The sequence below is a fragment of the Punica granatum genome, chromosome 7 (assembly GCF_007655135.1).
Source record: "Punica granatum isolate Tunisia-2019 chromosome 7, ASM765513v2, whole genome shotgun sequence".
Taxonomy (NCBI): Eukaryota; Viridiplantae; Streptophyta; class Magnoliopsida; order Myrtales; family Lythraceae; genus Punica; species Punica granatum.
Genome location: NC_045133.1, coordinates 19342385 through 19367261, shown reverse-complemented (window position 1 = coordinate 19367261; position 24877 = coordinate 19342385). Strand labels below are relative to the sequence as shown.

General features: G+C 35.9%; 1 protein-coding gene and 1 long non-coding RNA gene across 7 annotated transcripts; one reads left to right on the top strand and one right to left on the bottom strand.

Annotated features, from left to right (window-relative positions):
* Window positions 1–2112: 2112 nt before the first annotated feature.
* LOC116214682 lies at window positions 2113–6418 on the bottom strand. 4 transcript variants are annotated; one of them, XR_004158306.1, is made up of 4 exons: window positions 6108–6415; window positions 3344–3540; window positions 2628–3257; window positions 2113–2491 (listed from the first exon to the last, which is right to left on the bottom strand). It is a non-coding gene; the product is annotated as an uncharacterized LOC116214682 (long non-coding RNA). The 4 variants fall into 4 exon arrangements; XR_004158307.1 differs by having other exon boundaries at window positions 2113–3257; window positions 3344–3733; window positions 6108–6418; XR_004158308.1 differs by having other exon boundaries at window positions 2113–3257; window positions 3344–3667; window positions 6108–6418.
* A 1629-nt stretch (window positions 6419–8047) lies between these two features.
* Window positions 8048–13558, top strand: LOC116213529 (uncharacterized protein YtfP). 3 transcript variants are annotated; one of them, XM_031548514.1, is made up of 16 exons: window positions 8050–8311; window positions 8452–8577; window positions 8657–8716; window positions 9489–9602; window positions 9681–9768; window positions 10596–10741; window positions 10854–10955; window positions 11324–11395; window positions 11465–11564; window positions 11715–11797; window positions 11882–11959; window positions 12041–12139; window positions 12235–12285; window positions 12366–12422; window positions 12560–12601; window positions 13184–13558. In XM_031548514.1, the coding sequence occupies exons 1-16, from the start codon at window positions 8138–8140 to the stop codon at window positions 13277–13279; spliced, it is 1488 nt and encodes a 495-aa protein (XP_031404374.1). In that variant the 5' UTR covers window positions 8050–8137; the 3' UTR covers window positions 13280–13558. The 3 variants fall into 3 exon arrangements, 2 of the variants coding, with proteins under 2 accessions (XP_031404375.1, XP_031404374.1); XM_031548515.1 differs by lacking the exon at window positions 8657–8716 and having other exon boundaries at window positions 8049–8311; window positions 8452–8620; window positions 9499–9602; XR_004158098.1 differs by lacking the exons at window positions 12560–12601; window positions 13184–13558 and having other exon boundaries at window positions 8048–8311; window positions 12041–12162; window positions 12366–12428.
* The last annotated feature ends 11319 nt before the right edge of the window (window positions 13559–24877 follow it).

The following is a 24877-nucleotide window of genomic DNA, read 5'->3' as shown; positions in this document are numbered from 1 at the left end:
TTCGAATTGTCTCCCTCCTTATCTCTCACGAAGGGAGAGGGGGCTGTGGTGGTTGGTTTGGGACCGTCACGGTTCTAGAATCGTTTCGTCCCTGCGAAGACTGGAGAGAGGATTCCAAGATAATAACCACCGCTGCTCATTTGAGGTTGTCAGCGTCCTCTAAGATAGGGAGCAGCCTCGTTGAGGTGGTGTTCTCGGCGTTGGGCATCAGTCGCCCCCTTTTGTTAGCTCCATGTTTTTTTTTCAATTTTGAATTTTTTTAATTGAAAATTTTAAATATATTTAATTAATGAATAAATTAGTCATTTCATTTTCATATCCCAATCTCGAGTATTATTATTAGTATACTAAGCACTTGATCAAGGTATTGAATATTCTTGGAATTTTTAAGGTGCCATTTGGTTTTGAAATATAATCCTACTCCACCCTATTCCACTCTACTCTTTCCTAAATTCAATATTATAATCATTACCTTTTTATTTTTTCCACATATAATAATAAATTCTCATTCATACTTTTTTTTCTATATATTATTATAATCAATTCTTTTAATAATAAATTCTTCCACTCTACTTCATTCTTCCTTCAATTCAACATATAATTATTACTTTTCCTATCCATTATTATAATTAATTTTTTAATAATAAATTCTTCTAGCTATTTTATCTTATATGAGTGGAGTAGAATGGGGTATAACTATAACTCCAAAATCAAACGAAGTTGCGTGCATTCCCTCATTAATTGCGTCCTATATATACCACCAAACATAGGTTACAAAAGGATTACCTCAGACATACTCTAGGCAACTCGTGGTTTCGACCCCAAAAAGTAAAAGGCTCTACTTAAATGCATTTGAGAGCTAACTAACAATTTGATCATTAAAAGTTTTGTTTGCCAACTCTTCGATCTTTGAATGCAATGTTCATTTCTTTAGACAAAATGATCTTTGGTTAAGTGACCGTCGCAAATTGCTGATGTGATGACTAATTTTAGTAAATTAATTTCTACGAAATTTAAAAATAAAAACAAAAATACTGTACTAAAAAAATTAAGGGGTTTTTATGCTTAGATATCTTATGGTTTCATGATTTAAAATTTATTAAAAAAGACTCATGGTTTATATCTGGTTCCAAATATATCATGGCGTTAATTTCTCCGTTAACATTTAGGGTACGTTTGGTTCGTTGGAATTGAATTGATACATAATAGAATAGATAAGGATTAGAATAAATATGAAATAGAATAGAAATTCTGATGAACTTTTATTTATTTGGTTGGAGGAAATAACAAAACTGAGAATTATATTAAATTGTTTGGTTGGCTTAAATAAGGAATGGAAATAACATAAGTAAGACGAAAAGATAGAAATGCCATCATGCCAAATCTAATAGAATTTATTAGGATAAATAGATAACTTTAATGACAATTTTTTTAATTAATAAAAAAATAAACATTTTAAATAATTAAAAAGTAAATATTTTATAAAAATTAATTATTTTAATTAAAGTTAATGAAAATTGTGATTATTAATAAAAGTAATTGTTTTAATAAAAAATAATTAAATTTTTATTAATAATGAATTAAAAATATTTTTTTATTAATTGTAATTATTAGAAATTACTATTTTAATAAATTAATAAGCATAATTATTTAAATAATTAATATTTTTTTCTTAATAAAAACATATTCGCTTATATAATAAATTACCGTACACTATAATTTAATTATTCATTAAATAATTAACAAATAATAACCATTTTTACTTAAAATAATCATTTTACTTTGTAATATAAACTACCATTACAATAAAAATTTAATAAAAAATATTTCAATTATTAAATAAAATAATGAAATTTATTATTTTAAATATTATGAAAAAAACCTACAACGAAACTAAAATTAACCCTGCTTAAAATAACCTTACATAAAACATATTTTATGCCATAATGACAAATAACCCTGCTTAAAAAACCTCCACATAAAACATATTTTACACCATAATGATACATAACCATCTATCCACAACCTCCACAAAAAACATATGTTACACCAAAATGAAAGTTAATCTTGCTTAGAACAACCTTCACAAAAACATATGTTACACCAAAATGATAAATACTTTGCTTAAAACATATTTTCAATAACGCAACGACACTAAAATTAACCATAGAATCTTATATACAAACTTGTAACTATGTTTACACCATAACTAATATACAACTTAACAGTAACAATTAATGGTTAGGGGCTATAAGTGTACAAAGCATTTAGTCATTTCTGCATATTTGTGTACATTTCAAAAGTTATAATAGCTATACTAATCATACTTCTGGCAACACCACCAACCTGGTACATCGCGGTGCTTCATACTTTGAACAAAACATCCCCTGCAAATTGTATTTCATTCTTTCACCAACAAAAAGGTGCAGTGGCACTAAACAAACTTCATGGCTTCTTCCATTACACCATTATAGCACCACTCAAAAGATAGCTGCCAAAATATAAATACCAAAACAACACTCAACAAATAGCTGCTAAAATATAAATACCAAATCACGTTCACGGCTATTATTATTGCACAAACGAACCAAACTACTATTTCAGCATTAGAGCAATTTCATTTTTACCTTAACAGCAAAAGCCTAAAAAAACTCCACAAAGAAGTTTAACTTGTAGTCCTCATTTACTGATTTGCAAGGAAATCCTGAACCATTTCCAAGCGGTCTTCAAGATCGGTACCAAAAAATAGCAAGACTTCATTTGGATGGTTTTCGAACTTTCGAATAGCCATGCGCACTTCGCTAAAGTAAGGCCATCAACACTACGAAGAGCTCCTGGAAGTTCAAGGAACTTCTCTTGGACGATGTCAAAGTGAACACTCTTTGAGAGCATCAAACAAGCATCTTTCATGTCGGCTGCCATAGAATTCACGGCTTCAGAAATTGTTGAGAAGTCAACTTCATTTTTTTCCTCTTTCTTCCTGAAGAACCACTTCCCGATTCCTTTCTAGGTGGTAGATGAGCACAAGAAACGTCTCTTGATGTGGGGATATTCGCATTGGCAGATTCATTTTGATTTGAATGATTCACTTCAGCTTCTTCGGCTGCTCCAGTCAAATCTTCAATCTCCAGCTCTTTGAGAATATATTCAACAGCTTGAGCATCCTTTCTAGTAGCTCGATCCTTCGCATATATCAAAGATAATTATTCGAAATGGGGAAATTTTTTCAATCTAAATGGAGCGGCTTCTTTGTGAGTCTGAAAACAAAAACAATAGAGTGTTAGTAACATCATAAATTTACATGACGATAAATATAACAATAAATAGATAAAGTATTTATTACCACAACATAAGCCTCCCAAACATCGTCTTTCATTGTTACCATCTTCCTTGTTGAATCTCATCTAAAGCCTGATGTATTTAGCATCATATCATACACGATAGCCCATTCCTTTTTCAGTGTCTTCGGTCGAGATTCAATGCGAGGTCTCGCATTCATATCGCAATTTGGGAGCTTTTCCAAAAGCATTTTCTCAAGTTCTGCCAAGTAGCAAGACTTAAACTTAGTGTCGGTATTGTAGGTGCCCATACTCCTTAGATCAATCATGCAAGATATAAGTATTGCATCCTCAGCCAGAGTCCATTTCCTTTTGCCACTCTTGGTCACCTAGGAATTAACAGAAGCATAACTCCGTTCCATTTTTTTATACCAAGAGCACATACATGATATAAACTGTCACACAATGATTAAATAGTAATAAGGAGTTGTATCAAGTGAATATATGCAAAAAAAGATATATATGTACATATGAAAGGGGAAATAAGACCTTCATAAATTCATAAGCATGTGCATTGAAATAGATTCATGACATCGTCTTCAGAAAGCAATCAGAATACAATCTGAAAACAAATAAAAAAATAACTTCTCAAAGTTTACATTACAACTCCCAATCAGAACATATAACTACGTAGGGGATGAGTTCAACTTATTAAACATCTCAGTTGCCAACTGTTTTCTCCAATTATTCCAAACATTTGATGTTTGAATATCAGAAATATGATATGCATTCTCATTAGGGTTGTCACCAACCCTTTCATTCAGTTGGTCTTCCATAGGATCAAAAGCCATCTCTCTCCTAATAAAATTATGTAGTATACAACACGCAATTATAATTCTATTGTGCACCCTAACGGGATAAAATGACGGACTCCTAAGAATAACTTATCGAATCTTAAGCAAGCCGAAACATCTCTCAATAACATTACAAGCAGATGCATGTCTCAAATTGAATAGCTCCTCCTCATTTCTCGGTTGATGTCATTGACGCCACTCATTGAGGTGATACCTTTGACATCTAAAGAATGCCAAAAATTCCTCACAATTTGTGTAACCAGTATCAACGAGATAATAACAATCTATATTAAGAAAGATGGGCAAAAAAATCAATATTACTTTGTATGTTATCAAGCTTACCTTTTAATAATATCAATGTCAAAAAATTGTTATACTCACCAGCAAGCACCCTAAGTCCATGTTTTCTAGAAAGAGCATCTCGTAATACTCTCCCATCAGCTGCAGAACCCTTCTATCCAAGAAGAACATATGTGAATTGCATATCTAGAGTACAAACTCCTAATATATTGGTTGATATGTCACATTTACAAATTTTGTATCTAGGTCTATCAACCTCGAGTACTCTGATTTTGATATAAGTCCTGTCTATAGCACATATACAATTTTACATGAACCAAAATATAATATTAGAACCATATTAGCTCCCTAATTTGACAAAATTTGGCATTAGTTTGGTACCTTAAACCACTTCCAAAGTTGGTCTAGGGAGGTAGCAACTATTGGTTGGGGCTTCTTATACAAATGAGCTTATATGCGTAAAGTTGCTTTGAGAACATTGTGAAAATATCGGCTTACAGTTTCACTCGATCTACCAAACTGATGTTTAATGACTCGATTTTTGAAATCATGAGCCAAAACATACAAGAACATTGCCACTTGCTCATCAACATGCATATTCCTTGTACTTTTCAACCCCCCAATATCTTGAAGCATATGATACAATTTAAAAATGCATTTCTATCAATCTTAAGTTGTGCAATGCAAGTCACGTCATCCGCATACACAAGCCTCCTAATATGATGCCTCTTAGCATAATAGCTTAACTCATACAACTTAATGCTCGGCTTAGGGCCTATAGAGCAACTAATTCTAATTATAACCCCATCAAACTCCTTAATATAATACAAATTTGAATACACACAGTTAGAGCAACGATTTTCCTCTTCTTACTCTTACTCTGCAAACTCAAGCGAGCCATAATTGTAAAATGGATTCAAACTATATTATGGTAGTCTTATAATCAACATAAGGAAGTAGTGAATGAAAGAGAGGTATATAGTCATTTCAACTAGTAAAGTAGCTTTATGATAGAAGAATATAAGAGTGTAAGGAAGTAAACATAAAATCAATATATATCTCCAGGCATATGGGATTAGATTATTAGATTCAACAAATGAGAAGAGAATATAAACATGTGTGGTTCCAAAATGAAGCCTTCGTTTACGTTGACACTTTCACGATCAAGATCATATGTATATCTTACTTCGAGTACATGACCATTGCCCAAATTTAACATACAATTCACCTTCCTGTTTTCTTAACCTACAATTAGAGACATGCTTAGTGTGCCTGAGTTGTACACTTCACTTCTTAGCTCAGAAAGCACATTGATCTCGATTATTGATTGCCCTCCTTACTGAAGGCAGAAACCACATATCACTCACATAATTGTTTTTATTTTTAAAATTTACAGATGCTTCAACGTAACCCACCAACGTCATTAAATCCCAGAAACGGTTTTACAGATACTCCCAAACCACAAATCACTCTGAATGGGTGAAATTAACCAACGATCAATCAATTAATGGACCAAGAATGGGTGGAATTGAAAATAGTAACGCAAACAGAGAAGCTTTACAGATCGAACGGCGACAATGGAAGGGGAAGAGCAGAGGACAGACAGACGACAGTCCATGAAGAGCACATAACATGGCATATTTCTGATGAGGAAGGTAGAAACAAGTTAACTTACCAAAGACAAGCAATTTCCGACTGTAGAGTGGCGGGGGATTCCGGGGAGATTTTTCGATCAGAAGGAGAGTTCAACCCCAGCTGCTTTGGTTCCGTTCTGATCTGCGAGCTTCGGGTTTGCTGTTGCTGATTGCTCTAGTAGTAGAGTGGCAGTGATTTTCCGATCAACACCTCAACCCAATTCCACTATGTCGAGGGAGGAATCGAAATCAGAGGAGGGTTCGAGTAGGTGTGCTTCAGGTTTGCTCTGCTTCAGGGTTTGCTGTTGCTTTGCTGGGTTCGGGGGAAGCAGGAGAGTAAAGTGGATGACATGAGATATTACTAAGTCAAGAAAGTTGAGGCTATTTTCGGGTTTTCATGACCTTTTCCGGATGGAGCGTACCTATTCCGCACGTAGAAGGGAGGCACACCAATTCCTTATGAAAGCCTGAAAACTGTTATGCATTCCCATGTTCCCAAACGTCGGAATGAGTATTCCGTACGGAATACGTAGGGAATGAAATATGATTTCAAGAGAACCAAACATGCCATTAATGGTGCTGCTAACGTAGAACATAAGTGGACTTATCCTTGTCACTGTGTCTTTACCGGTGATAGATTTGAGACAAAAATTAAAATCATGAAATAGATTTGAGAGAAAATTAAAACCACAAGATATGTTTGGGGATACTTACGTTTCATTGACGGACAAATTAATGCCGATATATATTTGAAATAAGATGTAAACTATAGATATTTTTAAGTAATTTTTAAAGTATGAAATATATTTCAGAAAATGATAAAATAATGGGATATACGACGTGTAAACCCCTAAAATTAAGAAACTTCTTAAATGCACGGAGGAAAAGCAGACTGGGCGGGGCCAATTGGCCACCTTTGGGGAGGTTGAGGTTGTCGGAGGATATGTTGCCTCTGACGACCCTCCTTTGGGTTAGGGTGGTCGGAGGGCTCTCATCATAGGTTTGCCCCTTATTGAAAGGGGGCATCTCTGATGACTTCGATAGGGGGTTGGTCACTAGCTGAAGGCTTTCCATGAGCTTTCCCTCGTCTTTTTTTTTAAAAAATAAATTTGCTTAGAAAATGAAGTTAATTTTATATCTAATTTTAAACATTTTAGGAGTTAATTTAATGAAATTACTTATCGCATCAGCAATTCAAAAGGACCATTTTATTTGATGGAGAACCATTTTATTTAGGGAAAATTCCAAGACATATCACAATTTGAAGACAAGTATCACAGTGCATCATATTTCAAAAAATTAATATGGTGTATCAAGAAAATTTTAAAAATTTTCACCGTGCATCATATCGTTACTCTTCCATCCAAAATGGAATTGAATGGTGATGTTACAATATTTTTAGGGATATTATTGCACAGAATAAAACTTGAGGGATCTAAACGAAATAAAATGTAAAATGTAAAAAAAAAAACGAAGAAAACAAAGTGGCTGATCGGGGGTGTCCGCCGACCACCCGGCACCCCGCCGGGAGTCGACCCCTCGATTGGGGTTGCCGGCCTGGTCTGAGCCGGCCGGAGACCCCGGAGACTAGGCTGGCGACCCCGATCAGTCTTTTCGGTTTCTTTTTCTTTTTTCTTTTTTACATTTTTCATTTTATTTCATTTAAATCTCTCAAGTTTTATTTTGTGCAATAATATCCCTGAAAATGTTGTAACTTCACCATTCAATCCCATTTTGGATGGAAGAATAATGATATGATACACGGTGAAAATTTTCAAAATTTTATTGATGCACCATGTTAATTTTTCGAAATATGATGCGCTGTGATACTTGTCTTCAAACTGTGATGTACGGTGTCATTTTCCCTTTTATTTAACGGGAATAAACTCGAAAGGATTATTTTGGTGGAAAAAAAAATTGGAAAACTGAAATTGTCCGGAACTCTTTTTAACAGCCCAAAGGCGATTCCGGTGTCGTACTTATATGATAAGTTGGTTGATATCGGAACCGTTGCCTCCCAGCTCTCACCGTCCGCGCTAGTCATCCGACACGACCGACCGACTAGACGAGCATGAGGATCGCTTCACCGAGAGGAATCCTCAGCGCGGGCTCTGTCTTCTTCGAATCTTCAGCCGTCACCGGCAAGCGGTGCGGCTTCCTTCCCCCAAACTCCAAGACTCAGAAGGGGAAGTTCACTCCTACAGCCACAGCCCTCGTGGTCCAATCCTCATTTCAGCAGCAGAAGGTGAACACTTCATCTCCTGACCGACTCTTCGTCATTTGGATGCTCATGCTCTGCGTCTGCCCTTTGTTCTCGGTTACTTCTATCGATTGATTAGGCTGGCGCTCTGTTTCTGTTTCTTTGCTGGGGTGGGAACGGGGCAGTCGAGTGAAGAGCTATTGGTGGTGGTGGGGGCCGGAGCCGCCGGGGTCTACGGCGCAATTAGAGCGAAGACGGTGGCGCCCCACCTCAATGTGCTGGTCATTGAGAAAGGGAAGCCCTTGTCGAAGGTTAATCAGATCACCCTGCTTCTTCTTCCCATTCAAACGAACAGTAAGCATCTTAAGTTAATGCATTTTGCTTTGGCAGGTTAAAATTTCTGGAGGTGGCCGGTGCAATGTCACTAACGGGCACTGTTCTGACAACATGGTGAGTGAGCGTGAGTGGAATCTGAATCTAGTTTGAAGATTTTAGTATAGCATGCTTAGCTGATGGCTGCTTCTGGGTTCAATTTGTCTGAAGCTCAAAGCCTGATTCTAGCTTTTATGGTATTTTTTGGCTGTGGATGGTGGACTGCTAGGTCATGGCTTTGTAGGTCACTGACATAAGAATGAATTAGGTTGTGCTTGTACAAGGTTGATGCCTGAAACATATCAGTGATAACGAATTTGATAAAATTTTTGCCTAAGCTGCATTCCGTTGATCATATGAAAGTGCTAGGAGTAATTTTGTGCTGATATTGGCTTGTCTTTGGCATGTAAAGAAAATGTTATCTTCAAATAGATTATGTGCACGTCTCCTTTCATTTCATTTCGAAGATTTTGTTCTGCATGTCCTGCAAGAGAAGTCCTGAAGCTGATTAGTGCTCATGATTTTGTGGTCGTCAATGAAGAGCCACCATGAGTGTTCCTGCTAATGGATGTTATGGCCAAGCTGATAACGTGAGATGCATCAATAAAATTCAAGTCTGATGGGAAACTAGAGTTTAGACAACGAACTCTATGCCAAAGTTTCACTGCATATTTAAATTGAGACTGAACTCTTGACCTGCTTTTGGTAGTCTTTCCTCTGCCTCTGCATAAATGTCATAAATATTCTTTCTCATTTGCCTCTTCAATGCATCGTTTTTGTACTTGAAGAAGCTGCAATTTTGTCTTTACAGAATTAAGCAGGGTTGTGCAATATGTTGTGTAATATGTAGATTTTGGCAGAGCATTACCCCAGGGGCCACAGAGAACTGAGAGGATCATTTTTCAGCACACACGGCCCATTGGACACCATGGCCTGGTTTTCTGATCATGGTGTAAAACTGAAGGTTGTGATATTTTGCTGCGACGATAATTCTTGTTTTCAACTTACATACACAAAGAGCTTATGGCTTGTTTTCCAACAGACTGAGAGCGACGGACGGGTGTTCCCTTTCAGTGATAGTTCGTCATCGATAATTGACTGTCTTATGTCCGAAGCCAAGCAGAGAGGAGGTAAATGGCTTTTGTGACTAATAGCGTGGCTATGATAATTGATAATAATCTATATAAACTCGACTCCCACTTGCTAAATAGGGGCAGAATTGTAAAATAATTCACTTTCACCCTATTAGTATGGCTATGATAATTTCAATTAATTGTGACTTAATTATAATTTAATTTATTATTTTTATCAATAATAGTTCTTAATTTTGTAAATTTAAATAGAACTTATATATTTATATATATACATAAACTTGACGACCACCTAATAAATAGTGGTAGAGTTGTAAAGTGATTCACTTTCACCCTAATTAGTATTGTTATGATGGTAATTTGAATTAATTGTGACTTGATTATATTATGTTGTAATATTTTTATCAATTTATACAACTCCTCCTCACACTAATCAATGGGGTAGATTTCTATTACTAAAATTTACACATCGCAGCACAAATTAAGTGAAAAACAATTTGATAATGTTTAAGCAGCCGTTATGAATATTTAACTGTAAACGCTGTTTTCTTTGTAATTTGCATTGTTCCTCGTCCCCCTTGTAGGAAAACAACTGTTCCTTGAAAAAAATGACTTTATTCTTTAATATTAACTAGATATGGAGATTTTGTGGAAACTATATTTTCGCTGAATCATTTTAGTTATTACGAGAGATCCCTTCTTATCTGTTTTAGATATCCTATCTTAGTATGTTGATATACAAGTTTTATAAGAAAATCCGACTTAATGTGAAAAGGTATGAGAACTAGTATATGATATTTCAACGGTCGCTGCCATATTAATACGCATTCCTCAATATGTCTGAGGCTTTAATACTTCTCGTTCAGTTTCTATACAGACTGGGAAAGTCTTGACGACTGCTTCCCCAACTAACCGTGGGAAGTTTCTCCTCAAGATTGAGAAGCGTAGTATTGATTATGTGGAGAATGTAGAAGCTGATTATGTACTTATTGCCAGTGGGAGCAGTAAACAGGTCGGGATATATCTTGGCTCACTCATTTTAAGTAATGTGCGTGTGCCTCAAGTCGGCCTCTCATTTTTGTTGGATGCATTTGTAATTTCTAAACTAAAGCGCTTTCTTGCAGGGATATGATTTGGCAACCCAGCTTGGTCACTCTATTGTGGATCCAGTCCCAAGCTTATTCACTTTTAAAATTCACGATTCACGGCTAGCAGAACTATCGGGGGTATTGTGAGCCCTTATCATATATGTATTTATTTTCTTGCTCTTTTTTTTTTTCTTTTTAATGAATGCTTTTTTTTTCCCCTTGCTACTTGTCGGTAAACATAATTTCTATCTTCAGTATAATGCATATCATTAAGCATGTACACCTATTAGCAAAGTAAATGGCACATTTTTATGTAAATTTGTATTTCCTGTAGTTAACATGCTTGGGTAAGTGTATTACTGTGATAAAAAAGTTGCATATTTTTCTCTTTTGGTGCTTCGAAGGTAGTATTGGCATCTAAGGCTCTCATTACCTGATATATATTTAAAATAGTACATACACAAGATATCCATACTTATTACATATGTTCTTGATATAACTCTCAGGTCACCTTTCCAAAAGTGCGGGCGAGGCTGAAACTAGAAAATTTGCAGAGGAATATACCTCAGCTTACACACGTATACTCTTCCTCCTCTACTCTTATGATGCCCGATAATCTCCATTGATGACTCAAACTCATGTTTCAGGAGGGACCCATGTTAGTGACACATTGGGGACTTAGTGGGCCCGTGATTCTTCGGTTATCTGCCTGGGGAGCTCGTCATTTATGCAGTGCATGCTATGCAGGTGGGGCTAGTCACAGATTAATATTTATAGCTAAAGCTATATTTGGTTTGGCGAGAAATATTTTTCCCTTTCTTCATCAAAGAAATGGACCTTAGCTCGTATTTACTTTCTTGGCTGACTTATTTTGACCATATAATGCTATTTTTTCAGGAACTCTTTTCGTAGACTTTCTACCAGAGACACATTTGGAAGGCTTGAAGGCTATCCTTATTCAACACAAGAATCAATATCCGGTATCTCACTACATTTCTCCTATGTTTTTTTGCCTCATTGTCTACTGACAATGATAAATTTGTTGCTTCTGATAAATCTCTCAGAAGCAAAAGTTGTTCAACTCCTTTCCTCCATCATTCGGCATCGTGAAGAGATTCTGGAAGTATATATTGGATCGTGAGGTGGGAAGGCCTTGCTTAGTGATCACGTGGTTGTTTTACCTTTTCATCATCATGTACCCTAATCTTAGTTTTAACCTGCAGGGTATGAGCGGAGATATCCTATGGGCTTCCATTTCAAACAACTCTTTAATTGCAATTGCTTCTCTGTTGAAACAGTGCGTGTTTGAAGTGAGAGGGAAAGTATGGAAACATAGTTAGGACATGTATGTGTTTATCGCTTGTTTCCTGCTTGTTTCCTGCTTTAATTTAATGATGGATATCCTTTGTAATTTTAGGGTCAATTCAAGGATGAATTTGTCACTGCCGGGGGTGTCCCATTATCTGAGGTTCCCTACCCTCCCTCCCTTTCTCTCTCTTGCTTGCGTTGGAAAATAGAATAACTGTCCATTCTTTTGCTTCTGTGCAGATCTCGTTGAATACAATGGAGAGCAAGATAAGGCCCCATTTATTCTTTGCAGGAGAGGTACTGTTTCTTGATGATTCTACTGAGTATCCTCCATCCTCTTTAGTTCGATTTACCATATAAATAGAATAGGAGGGAAGGGCTGTGATTATGCAGTACCATGACCGTTTTTGAATCAAGGCTTTATTTGTCTGCAGGTGCTAAATGTTGATGGGCTCACTGGTGGTTTTAATTTTCAGGTATGTAAATAATGTTATATATTTTTCTAAGTTGCAATGATAGACCTCAAAGATGGTCAATCCTTAAATATGGGTTCAAATTCCTGTACTTAAAGCACATTTCAGCCGAACCCTAGTACAAACTAGCTATAAGATGATCGTCTAAATATAAAAATTACTGGTGTTCAATGAGCACAGATCAGGAATTACTGCCCCCAGCATCTTTTCTTTAAAGATTGGCCTATACTTCGGCTTTGGGATCCGAATGGTAGTGTGTCATGGACTTGATTTAGTGGTGGACAAACCCGAAGTTTCTAGGATACAGATGGAAAGAACAGTTCCATCCTTGATCCAGTTAGTTTGCCTAGGTCAAATTGATTGACAACTGTTGATTATTGAAGGCCATTCGTGAATCCTGTTGCTATTGATAGATGTGATTTACATGATTGATACATACCACAGCTCCCTTGGGCTTGTACTCTGTGGGTGCACAATGATCATATCTCACCAGCCATCGTTTTGGATTATGTTGGTCAAGTAGTGAAAAACTAGGTTCCTCTTTTACCACTGAGCATATAATGTTGTAATATCTTCGTCCCACAGAATGCTTGGTCTGGCGGGTACATTGCGGGCACAAGTATTGGGCAGCTAGCAGTTGAAGACCTACCGGAGATGAAGAAAGTCGAATGCCAAATTTGAAGAATAGAGAGCAGACCACCAAATCACCAATTTGCTGCTTAGCCGAATCTCGTGTAATATCTGAACATATCGAGAGAGTTTATCCTATTACGACATGCAGATGACAGTTTACAGAATATGTTCATTTGTTGAGGATTGGTCTTTGTTCTCTTTCTTGACCAAGCAATGTAACGAGGTTTCCTTAGGATGAAATCAAAGATGTTGTATATCAATGTAGCTGTAAATTGTGAGATAGAAGATGAACATAACATCAATGTAGCAGAGAGTGTTTTGAAATAAGACCTATAAAAAATCGGCAACAATATATAAGCAGCGATCCTTCATGGTAAAATAAAGAAATTTCGACCCTTGAAAGAAGGAGAAAAAAAAATGGACTGGTAGATTTCCGATTAAATCTTAAATGATTCTATCTAATATGGTGAGTGGACAAAATTACAACAATCGGTAAGAACCGTAGCATATGCTTACATTATTTACATCCGTTTATCGATTTGCTCTATTATGATTGGTGTTTCTTCACATCATGTGGTGAATTAGGATCATAATTACTCAACTCAAATTTTCCGACTTTTTCTAGGCAACGATACCCAAGAGAAGAGGGACGGGGGGAGAGAGAGAGGAAGAGGCCCTTCAGTGTCGGTCTTTTATTAGTTGGTACGTACATGAGAATTGATTAAATCTGAACACCTAATTTTACTTATTATACACGTGAAGTGAGAAAAAGAATTACATGAACCCAATATGTAAATCAATTACGAACATTTTCAAAAAGCTTTTTGTTGGGTAATTAAGTAATATTTTTGAAAAGTTAAATTCACTATTTGAATGATTACACGAAATCTATATAGATATTCAATACAAAGATCAGGTAGACCACAAGCTAAGAGTACGAAAAAAAAAACACTTATATGGAAGACTCTTGTTAAATAAACCGAAGGCTTGCTTCAACGACGACAAATTTTAAATGTCCAATGTTCGACATATCAATAAAAAGGAACACATGAATCAAAAAATGGTCTGTGAATTCATTTACCTAAATATTAATTTGCAAAAGAGAGGTACTTAATTCTCATATATAAAGATTTTGATTGTTCTTATGTCACCAGCACATAAGCCCATTTGGTGAGAAAATGTCAAGAAAAACTTGCCAACGCCGATATAGGGCTCGACAACCTTTCTTTCGGAATGCTGCCATTCCCTTTATTTCCTCTCCCTCTTCCCTCATCTCTCAGTTTCTTTGAGATCACTTGGAAGAATTTGCGAAAGAGAGAGAGAGAAGACTATCAAAGAACACACAATGGAGAGAAAGGGAAGCAGTAAGAGATGAGAGAAGAGAGAGAGGAAATAAAGGAATGGTAGTATTCTGGAAGGACTGTCGAGCCATATATCAAAGAATAATTCCATTTTTCATACTTCTTCTAACTAGGATAATATCAAACATGTATTTTCTCTTTACTTTCGATTAAACAACTCTCCGCGATTTGTGCGGAAACATAATCAAGTGTTTGCTTCATCTTGGCATTTCAGGACGCATATGCATTATATACAATATCAGCAAAAAGAATGGCTCGGGCTCGAGGAATCAAGAGACACGGTTCAAGTTTCCATCTGAAGACTGATTGTGTGGCTAACTAGATTAATGTTTTTCTTCTTCCACATCTTCTCATCTTGATGCAAAGGTTTGCCCTGACAAACATGACCCCGGGTGCGCAACCGAGATGAGGCCAATGACGATATGCCCGAAGAAAAGAATACTTTTCAAGGCCGTTGCCACTGTGACTTCATGTGGGCAGTGCCATTTCCTAATATTAACCAAGATGAGGCCTTCAGATTTTATTGCCTGGTTATACAGGGGTTGTCTTGTATCTCTTTTGTAAGTGTCTCATTGTGCTTCTCCTTGTTTGTGATTGTAAGGGTTGTTTCTAATCCTTTTGTAAACCTCTTGTAATCCTCGTCTTGTAAGATCATCTCTATTAATGAAATTTGAATGAGTTATAAAAAAAATATATATTAATCTTGTCGGAATGAAGCGATGAAATAGGATGTTGCTGAGCATTTGAACGATAAAGGGGTCGAGATTGATGCGATTCATGGAATGTGTGAGGAAGATGAACGTGTGAGCCACTTTAAATTAGGATAGAGAAAAAGTCTCCGAAAGTCCATTCTAATTAGGCATATCGACGGCCTCGAGTCTCTTGAAGTTAGGCTGGCATATCTCATATTGAATATATTAGACTATAGCCCGTGGCCCGTGCGATCTACAAGGCATATCTCGTGTTGAATTTATTAGACAATAGCCCGCGTGATCAGCAAGACTTTTACTGTTTATGATGTTATGTATAAACTAAACTACATGTAATAGTAAATGTCAAGATAGGTCTATATATGGCCTAATTGTAATTATAACAGAATACACGAAGTACGAAATAATTGTTTTTTAAAAAATTTTAATTATCTGTATTATTCGTAACTCATGGCAAAGGAAAATATCTGCTATGTAGATACAAAACCTATATCCGTACTGGCTAGTAAGAGAGTGATACTACTAGGAAGACCACATCTTCACGGGGTCGAACGTGATAGAGACATTGAAAATGATATTAATCCATCGTTTCTATTTATAAATAAGAGATAAATAAACAATATGATTTTTTTACCAAGAAAAAAGAAAACAAAATGACTGATGCATCTAACGAAAAATAATAGGAAAGGAAGCGCATCCAATTATCCCACATAAAACTAGGAAAGTAGCGCGGGCTGATTTCTGTCCTTAACATTATTTCTTTTGTAAAATCGATAAATATTGAGATGCTTCTTTTTAGGTCCTAAACCATATTAGGATCTAATGACGCCTGAAAATCTCCATTGATAACTCAAACTCATTGTCAGCATCCAATTTCGGTCCATCGGCTCCGGGGGAGTAAAATCGTCATTTTTCTAATTTATTACCTTTTCTTAAAAAAAAAAAATAAATATATATATATATATATATAAATTCCGGGCAGGGCCGGGTAGCCCTCATCGGTTGCCCGTGAACCGCCGACCCAAAGAGAGAAAAACAAAAAAGTGTTCGGGTAGGCCGAGCAAGGCCGGGCAGCGCTCATCGGCTACTCGCGATCCCCGCCGGCCCGGAGATCCCCAAATCGCGGATATCCACGATTTCCCCCAAATCAGCCGAAATCTTAATTGAAAAGGGGAAGAAATTACAATTAAATGGACAGAAAAGCAATTCGGATCAACACGAACAGAACCCAGTGAGAGAGAACAGGAAATTTGCTCTCGTTTTAGAGAATTTTGAAATCGGTTGAATTCGGGAACCGTCGCCGGAAAATCGAAAAACTCTCCCGATTCCAACAGCTTAAACTCCGGTGAGGCCCAGATCGACCACGGCGAAGCGTTGGCGGTGTCCAGAACCGTCACCGGCGTCCATTCCAGCCCTCATCGCGGCGTCCAGGGGCGAGAACCGCCGCCCGCAGCCTCATCGCCGCCATTCCCGGCGACCCCGATCGCCCGCCGGCTAACGAGCCTCAGCCCAGTTCACTTTCTTCGCAGGTCCAGCCCAAATCACTCGGCCCAACGCGCCCAGTCCGGCCCAGCGCTCTTCCGGACGGTTCCTCCTTCGGGTGGGCAGTCCGATCCGATCCGATCCGACCCGATTCATTTGGCGATTTTTTTTATTTATAGAATCACCCCTCAACTTTTCGAACTAGGTAAATTCTCGACTTAGTGGCATGATTAGGGCTCCTTTCCTGAATATTAATGTTTGCTTGATGGATATAATGTGAAATGAGTGTTCTTGGATCGTGTGGGTGATCGGATTTGTCCGAACTCGATTTTACGAACTTTCTATTTTGTCACATTTCAGTCCAGAAGACGTATTTTATTTTTTTTAGATCTACCCTGAACTCTAAAATTATTTTCAATCAAGTCCCGGTCACTTTACTATTTTCAAATCAGTCCTTGGATTTTCCAGAATTTTTCTAAACATCCCAAAGAACTTTCAAATTGTTTCAGTTTAGTCCCGGGACCATTTTTCACCCTTTTCAGATCTGCCCCGAATTTCAAAAATTATTTTCAATCAAGTCCCAGTCATTTTACTATTTTCCAATCAGTCCTGGAATTCCCAGAATTTTTCAAGAATCCCAAGGAACTTTCCAAGTTGTTTCAGTTTAGTCCTGGGGCCATTTTTTGTTTTCAGATCAGTCCAGATTTTCAAATTCATTTCAAATAAGTCCTAGGACATTTTCAGTAATTTTCACACAGTCCCCAATTTTTTTATAATTTTCAAATCAGTCCCTAATTTTTTCAGAATTTTCAAATCGGTCTCCGAAACTTCATCCGAATTTTCAAATCAGTCCCTGCTCTTTTAAAATCGTTCAATTCAGTCTCCTGGACATTTTCTAAAAATATCCGACCCTTTCCTACTTGGATTACCCACCGACAATGTATGTGCCCCATTTAAATATTTCATTTTTCATAATTATATGTATACAATGTGATAATGTCGGAAATTAAAGTTTATTGAGCGGTCAACTAATGGCTATCTCGATGACTCGAAATTCGTAGACTAAAGCATTCGGCAAATTTCTAATTAACCTAAAATTCTACATACGGGATAATCGGGACGTTGAATTTGGCTAAATTAAATCACTTGACTCTTTTAAATAAATTATACGAACCGATTAATAATTTGTAATCGCGTCGACAGTTCAAGAACTGTTAGTCACTCCCTTTTTAAATTCACAATTTCAAAAGCATTGAGATACGTGCTGCGTAATCTTGATTTTTCATACACACACATATTTTTCGATTCAAGGGGGATGGCTATCGGTTCTTGTCATGCCGTCACTCTAGTATAAGTTTGTATTTAGAACGGGTTAAAACATGGAAAAACAGATTAATCTCAAACTCGGCTTAAATCAAATATGAGCAATAGTCAAATAGAGTGTTAGATTTTGGGTTTTAGGTGAAAATACTCTTAATCTGTAAAAGCCATATTGTCACGATACAGAATAATCTAAAAATAACCCACACATTCGAGACTTGACTACAGACATCATGTCTGTCAGGTCCTTTAAAATAATGCCGAATGCTACACGTCCTCTCCATCACCCCGTTTGTTTGTTTTAGGGTAGGATTTGCATGCTAAGATACCTCGTTTAATAATCGGTTAACTCACGTAAATTCGGTAATAACAAAACCCCATTGTTTGTTTATTTATGCTTACTTGTTACATTTGGGCACTTGTTTGTTATGCGGGTCGAGCCCGATCCTTTAGAACACGATTCACACAGGGTCCAACGCCCATAACCGTCGATCACGGGGTCTAATGCCCCCACACACCGAGTGCACATTTAATTTAATTTTCAGTTTTTTCCAAAATCATACGGTGAGCATGAGTGAAATCATGGCCGAACGCGAACCGACCGGGATTTAGTCATTGTAGCTTGTCTTTTATTTATTTGAGAGAACAATGTAAGGGTTTATGATGTATATTTACTCATGTAATAATCCTGATCGGAGAGTGGACGGTTCAAGTGTCTCTTCGAATTTACGGTGTCAAAATGGGCGAGTCGAGTGCAACTCTAAATCATGCGGTAAATAAATAAAATGGCAAGCCTAGCAAATTAGAGTACCGAAAGGGCGTGTGGGATATAGGCCCACACGTAATAGAACCCTCGAATTCGAAATTTCCGGCTCCGTACAAGACCATTGCCTTAGCATACTAGGTGTATCCATACCCCTAGACCCGGGCAACTCATCGGCCCTCGACCTTCGGGTCGTAAACAGGTAGTGGCAACTCCTTCTCACGTGCATCCGTCGCGCGTCCTCGGGAAGGTGGACACTCCCAAGCCACGTTGCATTTAGGCGCGCGCATGCGTGCCCCGACGAGATGAAATTCGGGTGCGCACACTCATGTTTCAGGAGGGATCCATGTTGGTGATACATCGGGGACTTAGAGGACCGGGGATCCTCAGGTTATCTTCCGGGGAGCCCGTCATTCATCTAGTGCCTGCTACGAAGGTAGATCTGTTCACGGATAAATATTTATAGTACAACTATATTTGTTCTGCCATGAACATGTTTTTGAGCCAATAAAATGTCTGAAGAAACAAACTTACAGGCGAGAATTATTTTTCACTTTTCTCATCAAACAAATGGGCCATAGTTCGTCTTTACCTCCTTGGCTTACTTTTTGAGCATATAATGCTATTTTCATAGGAAATCTTTTTGTAGACTTTTTATGGGAGACACAAGTGGAAGGTGCGAAGGCTATTCTTATTCTTTTCATGAGAATTGATTAAATCCTATCCCCGAATTTTGCCTATTATGCACTCTTAAGTGAGAAAAAAAAAATTACATGAACCCAATATGTAAATCAATTACGAACATTTTCGAAAAGCTTTTTGTTGGATAATTAAGTAATATTTTTTGAAAAATTAAATTCACTATTTGAATGATAGCACGAAATCTATATAGATATTCAATACAAAGACTTAAAGATTAGGTAGACCGCAAGCTAAGAGTATGAGAAAAACACTTAATATGGAAGACTCTTGTTAAACAAACCGAAGGCTTGCTTCAACGACGAAAATTTTTAAACGTCCAATGTTTTAACATATCAATAAAAAGGAACACATGAATCCAGACATGAAAGGTGAATTCATATACCTAAATATTATTTTGCAAAAGAGAAGTACTTAATTCTCATATATAAAAATATTGATTGGTCCTATCTCACCAGCACATAAGCCCATTTGGTGAGGAAATGTCAAGGAAAACTTGCCGACTCCGATATAGGGCTCGGCAATCTTTCTTCCAGAATATTACCATTCCCTTTATTTCCTCTCTCTCTTCCCTCATCTCTCAGTTTCTTTGAGATCACTTGGAAGAATTTGCCACACAGAGAGAGAGACAGCAAGAGATGAGGATTGAGAGAGAGGAAATAAAGGAATGGTAGTATTCTGGAAGAAGGATTGAAGAGCCCTATATCGGGGCTGGCAAGTTTTCCTTAACATTTTCTCACCAGAAGGGTTTATGCACCGATAAGGTAGGACTGGTCGAGATCAACTCACCTGGATACCCCGCACTGAGTACACCCTTACAGAGATCTGGCTACACGTCGGAAGTATATATAGGGACAATTGAGTCATCATGTTGGAGCACTTTTGTTATTGGCATGGGGCACCCACGAGGTTAATGGTGCCGTGACATTACACAAAATATTGTCATGGGAGTGGAGGCGCCATAGATAAGGCCTAATCTTTTTTATTTTAATTTTTAATTTTTTGCCACAGAGATAAGGCCTAATCGGTTATAGTGCTTTAAACAATTAATTAGGAGAATGATTCCATCAATCACTTTATATTGCTTAGATCGCGATGGAGCGATTGATTATCTTAATGCAAATGGCTAGTGGGAGATGGGAGAGCTACCATTAAGATGAGAAAGTATTTCATGTATATGTTATAACACATACGGTCATTGTAAAGTAACGAAGACACGCCTAATCGGCGTTTAGTCATATTGCAAAAGGTGTTGATTCTGGAATGGTGGACCTTTCTTTCTTTTGTTTTTTTGTTTTTTGCAATCCGTTATATCACGTGACATTATATCTAAAGAGTTTATACAAAATATATTCTTATCAGATACTTCTTCAAAATTATGATCTTTTGAAGTAAACGACAAAAGCCTCTAATTACATTGAGTTATATACTGATATGGCTTCTCAAAAAGGTTTTTAATTATCATGTAAGTATTCCTAGGTATGTTATTTGTCAGAAATAAAGATAACAAAGATGGTTGTTGGGGAAGAATAGCATATCTAGGGTTAATTTGATGAGAAGAATTTTGAGGTTTTCCATTATCTTGTTTGCGAAAATACATATTTAATTCGAGATATAGTATTGTAAATCAATGTTTCGAAATATGGATCAAATTTTCGTTCTCCATTGGAGATATAATTTTATTTTGCGATGTTTGCACAATGATATTTGAAAGTTTAATATATAAGACTTGAGTAATCCATTTCAAATTGGGTCGGTCGGTTAAAGAGTAAAGCTCTCACTGCATGAATTTTATCCATTCACAAGACTCGAACATGAAACTTTATTTAGGAGAAATAAGCGTCCTATCACTTGAACGACCCATGTTGGTTCATAATCCACCTAACCTGCTCATAATCAGCAGATATTGTTATTGTGGATTATTAGGTATTTTTTCATGTACACCAAGTGACATATGCAACGAAAGTATAATAGCCACTTTCTCTACTATTACTATGATGACCATTCCTTTAACATAATTTCCTTTATTCAACTGTGGAGAGGAAATCCGCAGGCTCGAAATAATATTTTTTTTTCCAACCTTATATTATAAATAATAAATATAATTTGCGTCAACCTTATATTTTTTTTCTGGTCATAAGGTTGCGTCAACCTGTCCTTATTAATTCAATTTGGAAGAGTCTTTGCAAGATTTTGTTAACCAAAACAAGAGAGGAAAAAAGGAAATCGAAGTGTTTAATGTTGAACCCCTAGATTAGAACCAAGTATAATTTTGCTCTCCAAAGTTAATTTGTTTAGTATTAGAGTTGAGTTGAGTTGAATTTTGATTTTAATTGGTTTGTAATGATTATGTTGTTGAATTATGAGAAAAAAGTGTGAAAAAATAATAAATAGTTGAGAGAAAGTAATGATTAAATAATAATTGTGTTATTGAATTGTAGAAAAAGTAATGAATAGTTGAGAGAATTTAGTATTAAAAATTGAATTGAATGATTAAAAAATTTGAAGGAAAAGAAAAAAAATAATAATTATATTGTTAAATTAAAAATAAGTTGAGTTGAGTTGAATTAAAAATTTTTTTAAAGCCAAACAGGCTCCACCGTGTTTGAATTCTTTTTCCAATTTGTCTGGGGCCAGAAGAACCTGTTAAAATTTCTGACTTCTATGAAGATAATTCCTTCTAAGGCAACATAGAATTATTCAAACTTGAAAGTCCTATAATATCCGTTGGAGTGCCCTTCTGAGTCCTACAATATCCGAATTAATTCTAAATGTGAAAATAGAAAAAGGAAAGTTAACCAGAGCATAGACGGGAAGTAAAGCGATTATTGTTTATTCCTGAAAAATTAATTCTCGCTTTCATTTCTATTTTTCTTCTCATATCTTAAATTTATTTCTTGACAAAAAAAGTAATATGTAATATTATGCTAGTTAATTTTCTACTGTAAGAAAAATTGAGAAATACGATTGCCACGTAACTTATGCACTTAATCCCATTTGTTGAAATTTTTTGCCGCCCGGCCGCCACTGCCCTACTCCTTCCAAATCTCTCTCGAGAGGATTAACACGATAATTGGAAAAAAAATCGTGATTTTGATTGTGATAGATTCAAGTCATACTTAACATGAACTGCTTTTCTTGAAGGAGCTCATGGTGAAAGACGAAATACACATATGGGGAATAGGATCACTCGTTTTACTCTCCAGCAACCTCGGTTTACTCTATTAAAAAAGAATAATATATAACAATAACAAATCTATACTCTCAATCAATATTACATCTACTAATATATAATACTACATATAAATCAGAAACATAATAAGTCATAGAAACATAAAGATTTTATTTATTTATTTTCTACAAATTAATAAAAAAAATCATAAGCGTCCGTCAGTCTAATTTATATATAAAAGCATGCAAATTTGCAGTGGTAAATCAATAGCGTGCCTTGTAAAAAATAAATGATCAATACGTTGTGTTTAACATCTTCACACTTGTAAAGTCTTTTTACTGTATAGTTAAACATTCACGACTGTGAAATCTTCAAATGAGCTTGAGGATGATGAACTAATCAAAAACAAAGAAAATGACGCTCGGGAGGAAAGATTATAGAACTTCAATAACCTCATAGTAAAATATATACATGTAATGACCACAATTAAAAGATCTCGTAATTTAAATTTCTGAATATAAAGTAAATAAAGAAGAAAAGTCATATTTTAGAAAATGAAAATGGAAATAAAGACTAATGAAAAACCAAAGGACTAAAAAAAAAAAGAAAAGGTTTTTCTAATCCATATAAGATTTTCAATAATAGATAAGAAAATTTTCTTTGAAAAGAATTTCGTAAGCGTACTTTTTCAAGTCCTCCACTTTTTTAGAAAAATTTTTTCTGGAGACGCGTAGTCTATATTATCTTCTTCTCGAGGGTGTAGAGGGCTCTGGTCCGAAGACTGAAGATAGGATACTCTTGTTCTTGGTAACGACGCAAATATTTTAGGTACGTGGATATATACATTGAACATAAAGAAGTCTATATATATATATATGTATATATAAATTTATTTATTAATGGATATCGATATACAAATAAAAAATTGACTTGCGATCGATCTAATTAATGTCACTTATATATAATAATAAATAATAATACAATTACTAGTCTTGAATCGTGTACATTTACAATTAATTTCTCATTTCATTTTTCCCAAAATTTTCAGTTTTTCTCATTGTGATTTTTAGGAATATCTCAATATATTAGATCAAAATTTTAATTGAACTAGCCCAGCAAAATTGGTCACGTACTCCTTTTAGTAAACATTAAAACGAAGTTTGGTATTCGGTTTCTATTAAGATCGAGAAAATGTTTTGAGACATCTTTGAGATACAAAAGTTCCCTTTACCAAGGATTTGGACATATTGGTATGCAAAGTTTGGTTTCGCTTTTTGGGTTACAAAAGTTAGGTATCCTTTATGGAACAAGGGGTTGAAGCATGTCCTTGGCATGTCAATAATTTGTAGAGATTCCTGAAATTGGAGAAAATGGGTCGAAACAAAAATATTTAGTAACAATTGATCAAATACTTATAAGTGGGAACAATGGAGCTGTGCGAGATCAAATTTTCACTTACAGATATTTTAATTAGGCATTAGTCATCGAATATTGCTGCATTTGGCTTCAAAATAGAATTTTAAAATTCGATTTTGATTTTGAAAAAGAGTGGTATAAATGGTTATATATGGAGCTCACACTTTGACTTTGTATGAATTATTTTGTTTTATTGTAAAAAAAAGAATAATATAAATGAGATTAATCCATTAACTTTATATGAATTATTTTATTTTATTATAAATAAAATTAAATTAAAGTATAATTTTAAAATTATACTTTAAAATCGAATAAACCTTTAATCGGGCTAAAACGGTCTCATCCACATGGAAAAGAACTGCCACTGAAAATCTCAATCTAGAAAAAGGAAATCTCAACTTTACAAGCAGATGGCCCTGTCGCTGACAATGACACACACGGAGAGACAAACTTGTCCCATAAAGGAGCAATGTCACTGACTGAAAACCACAATCACCCAAATCCACGTGACCTTTCCACGGCCCTTTTTCCTATTTTATTGTACTGTATATAATAATAGAACTTGCATATTCCCGAATCTTTCCCGTGCATCTTCGCTGAAAAGGATATAAATTAAACACATACAGTTATAATTGCCCACCCCAGAAAAGTACAGTTACGGTCGAAGTGACAAGGCGACTTTTGTTCAAGTATGTGGTTATGTAATTCGACTCTATGAAAGGA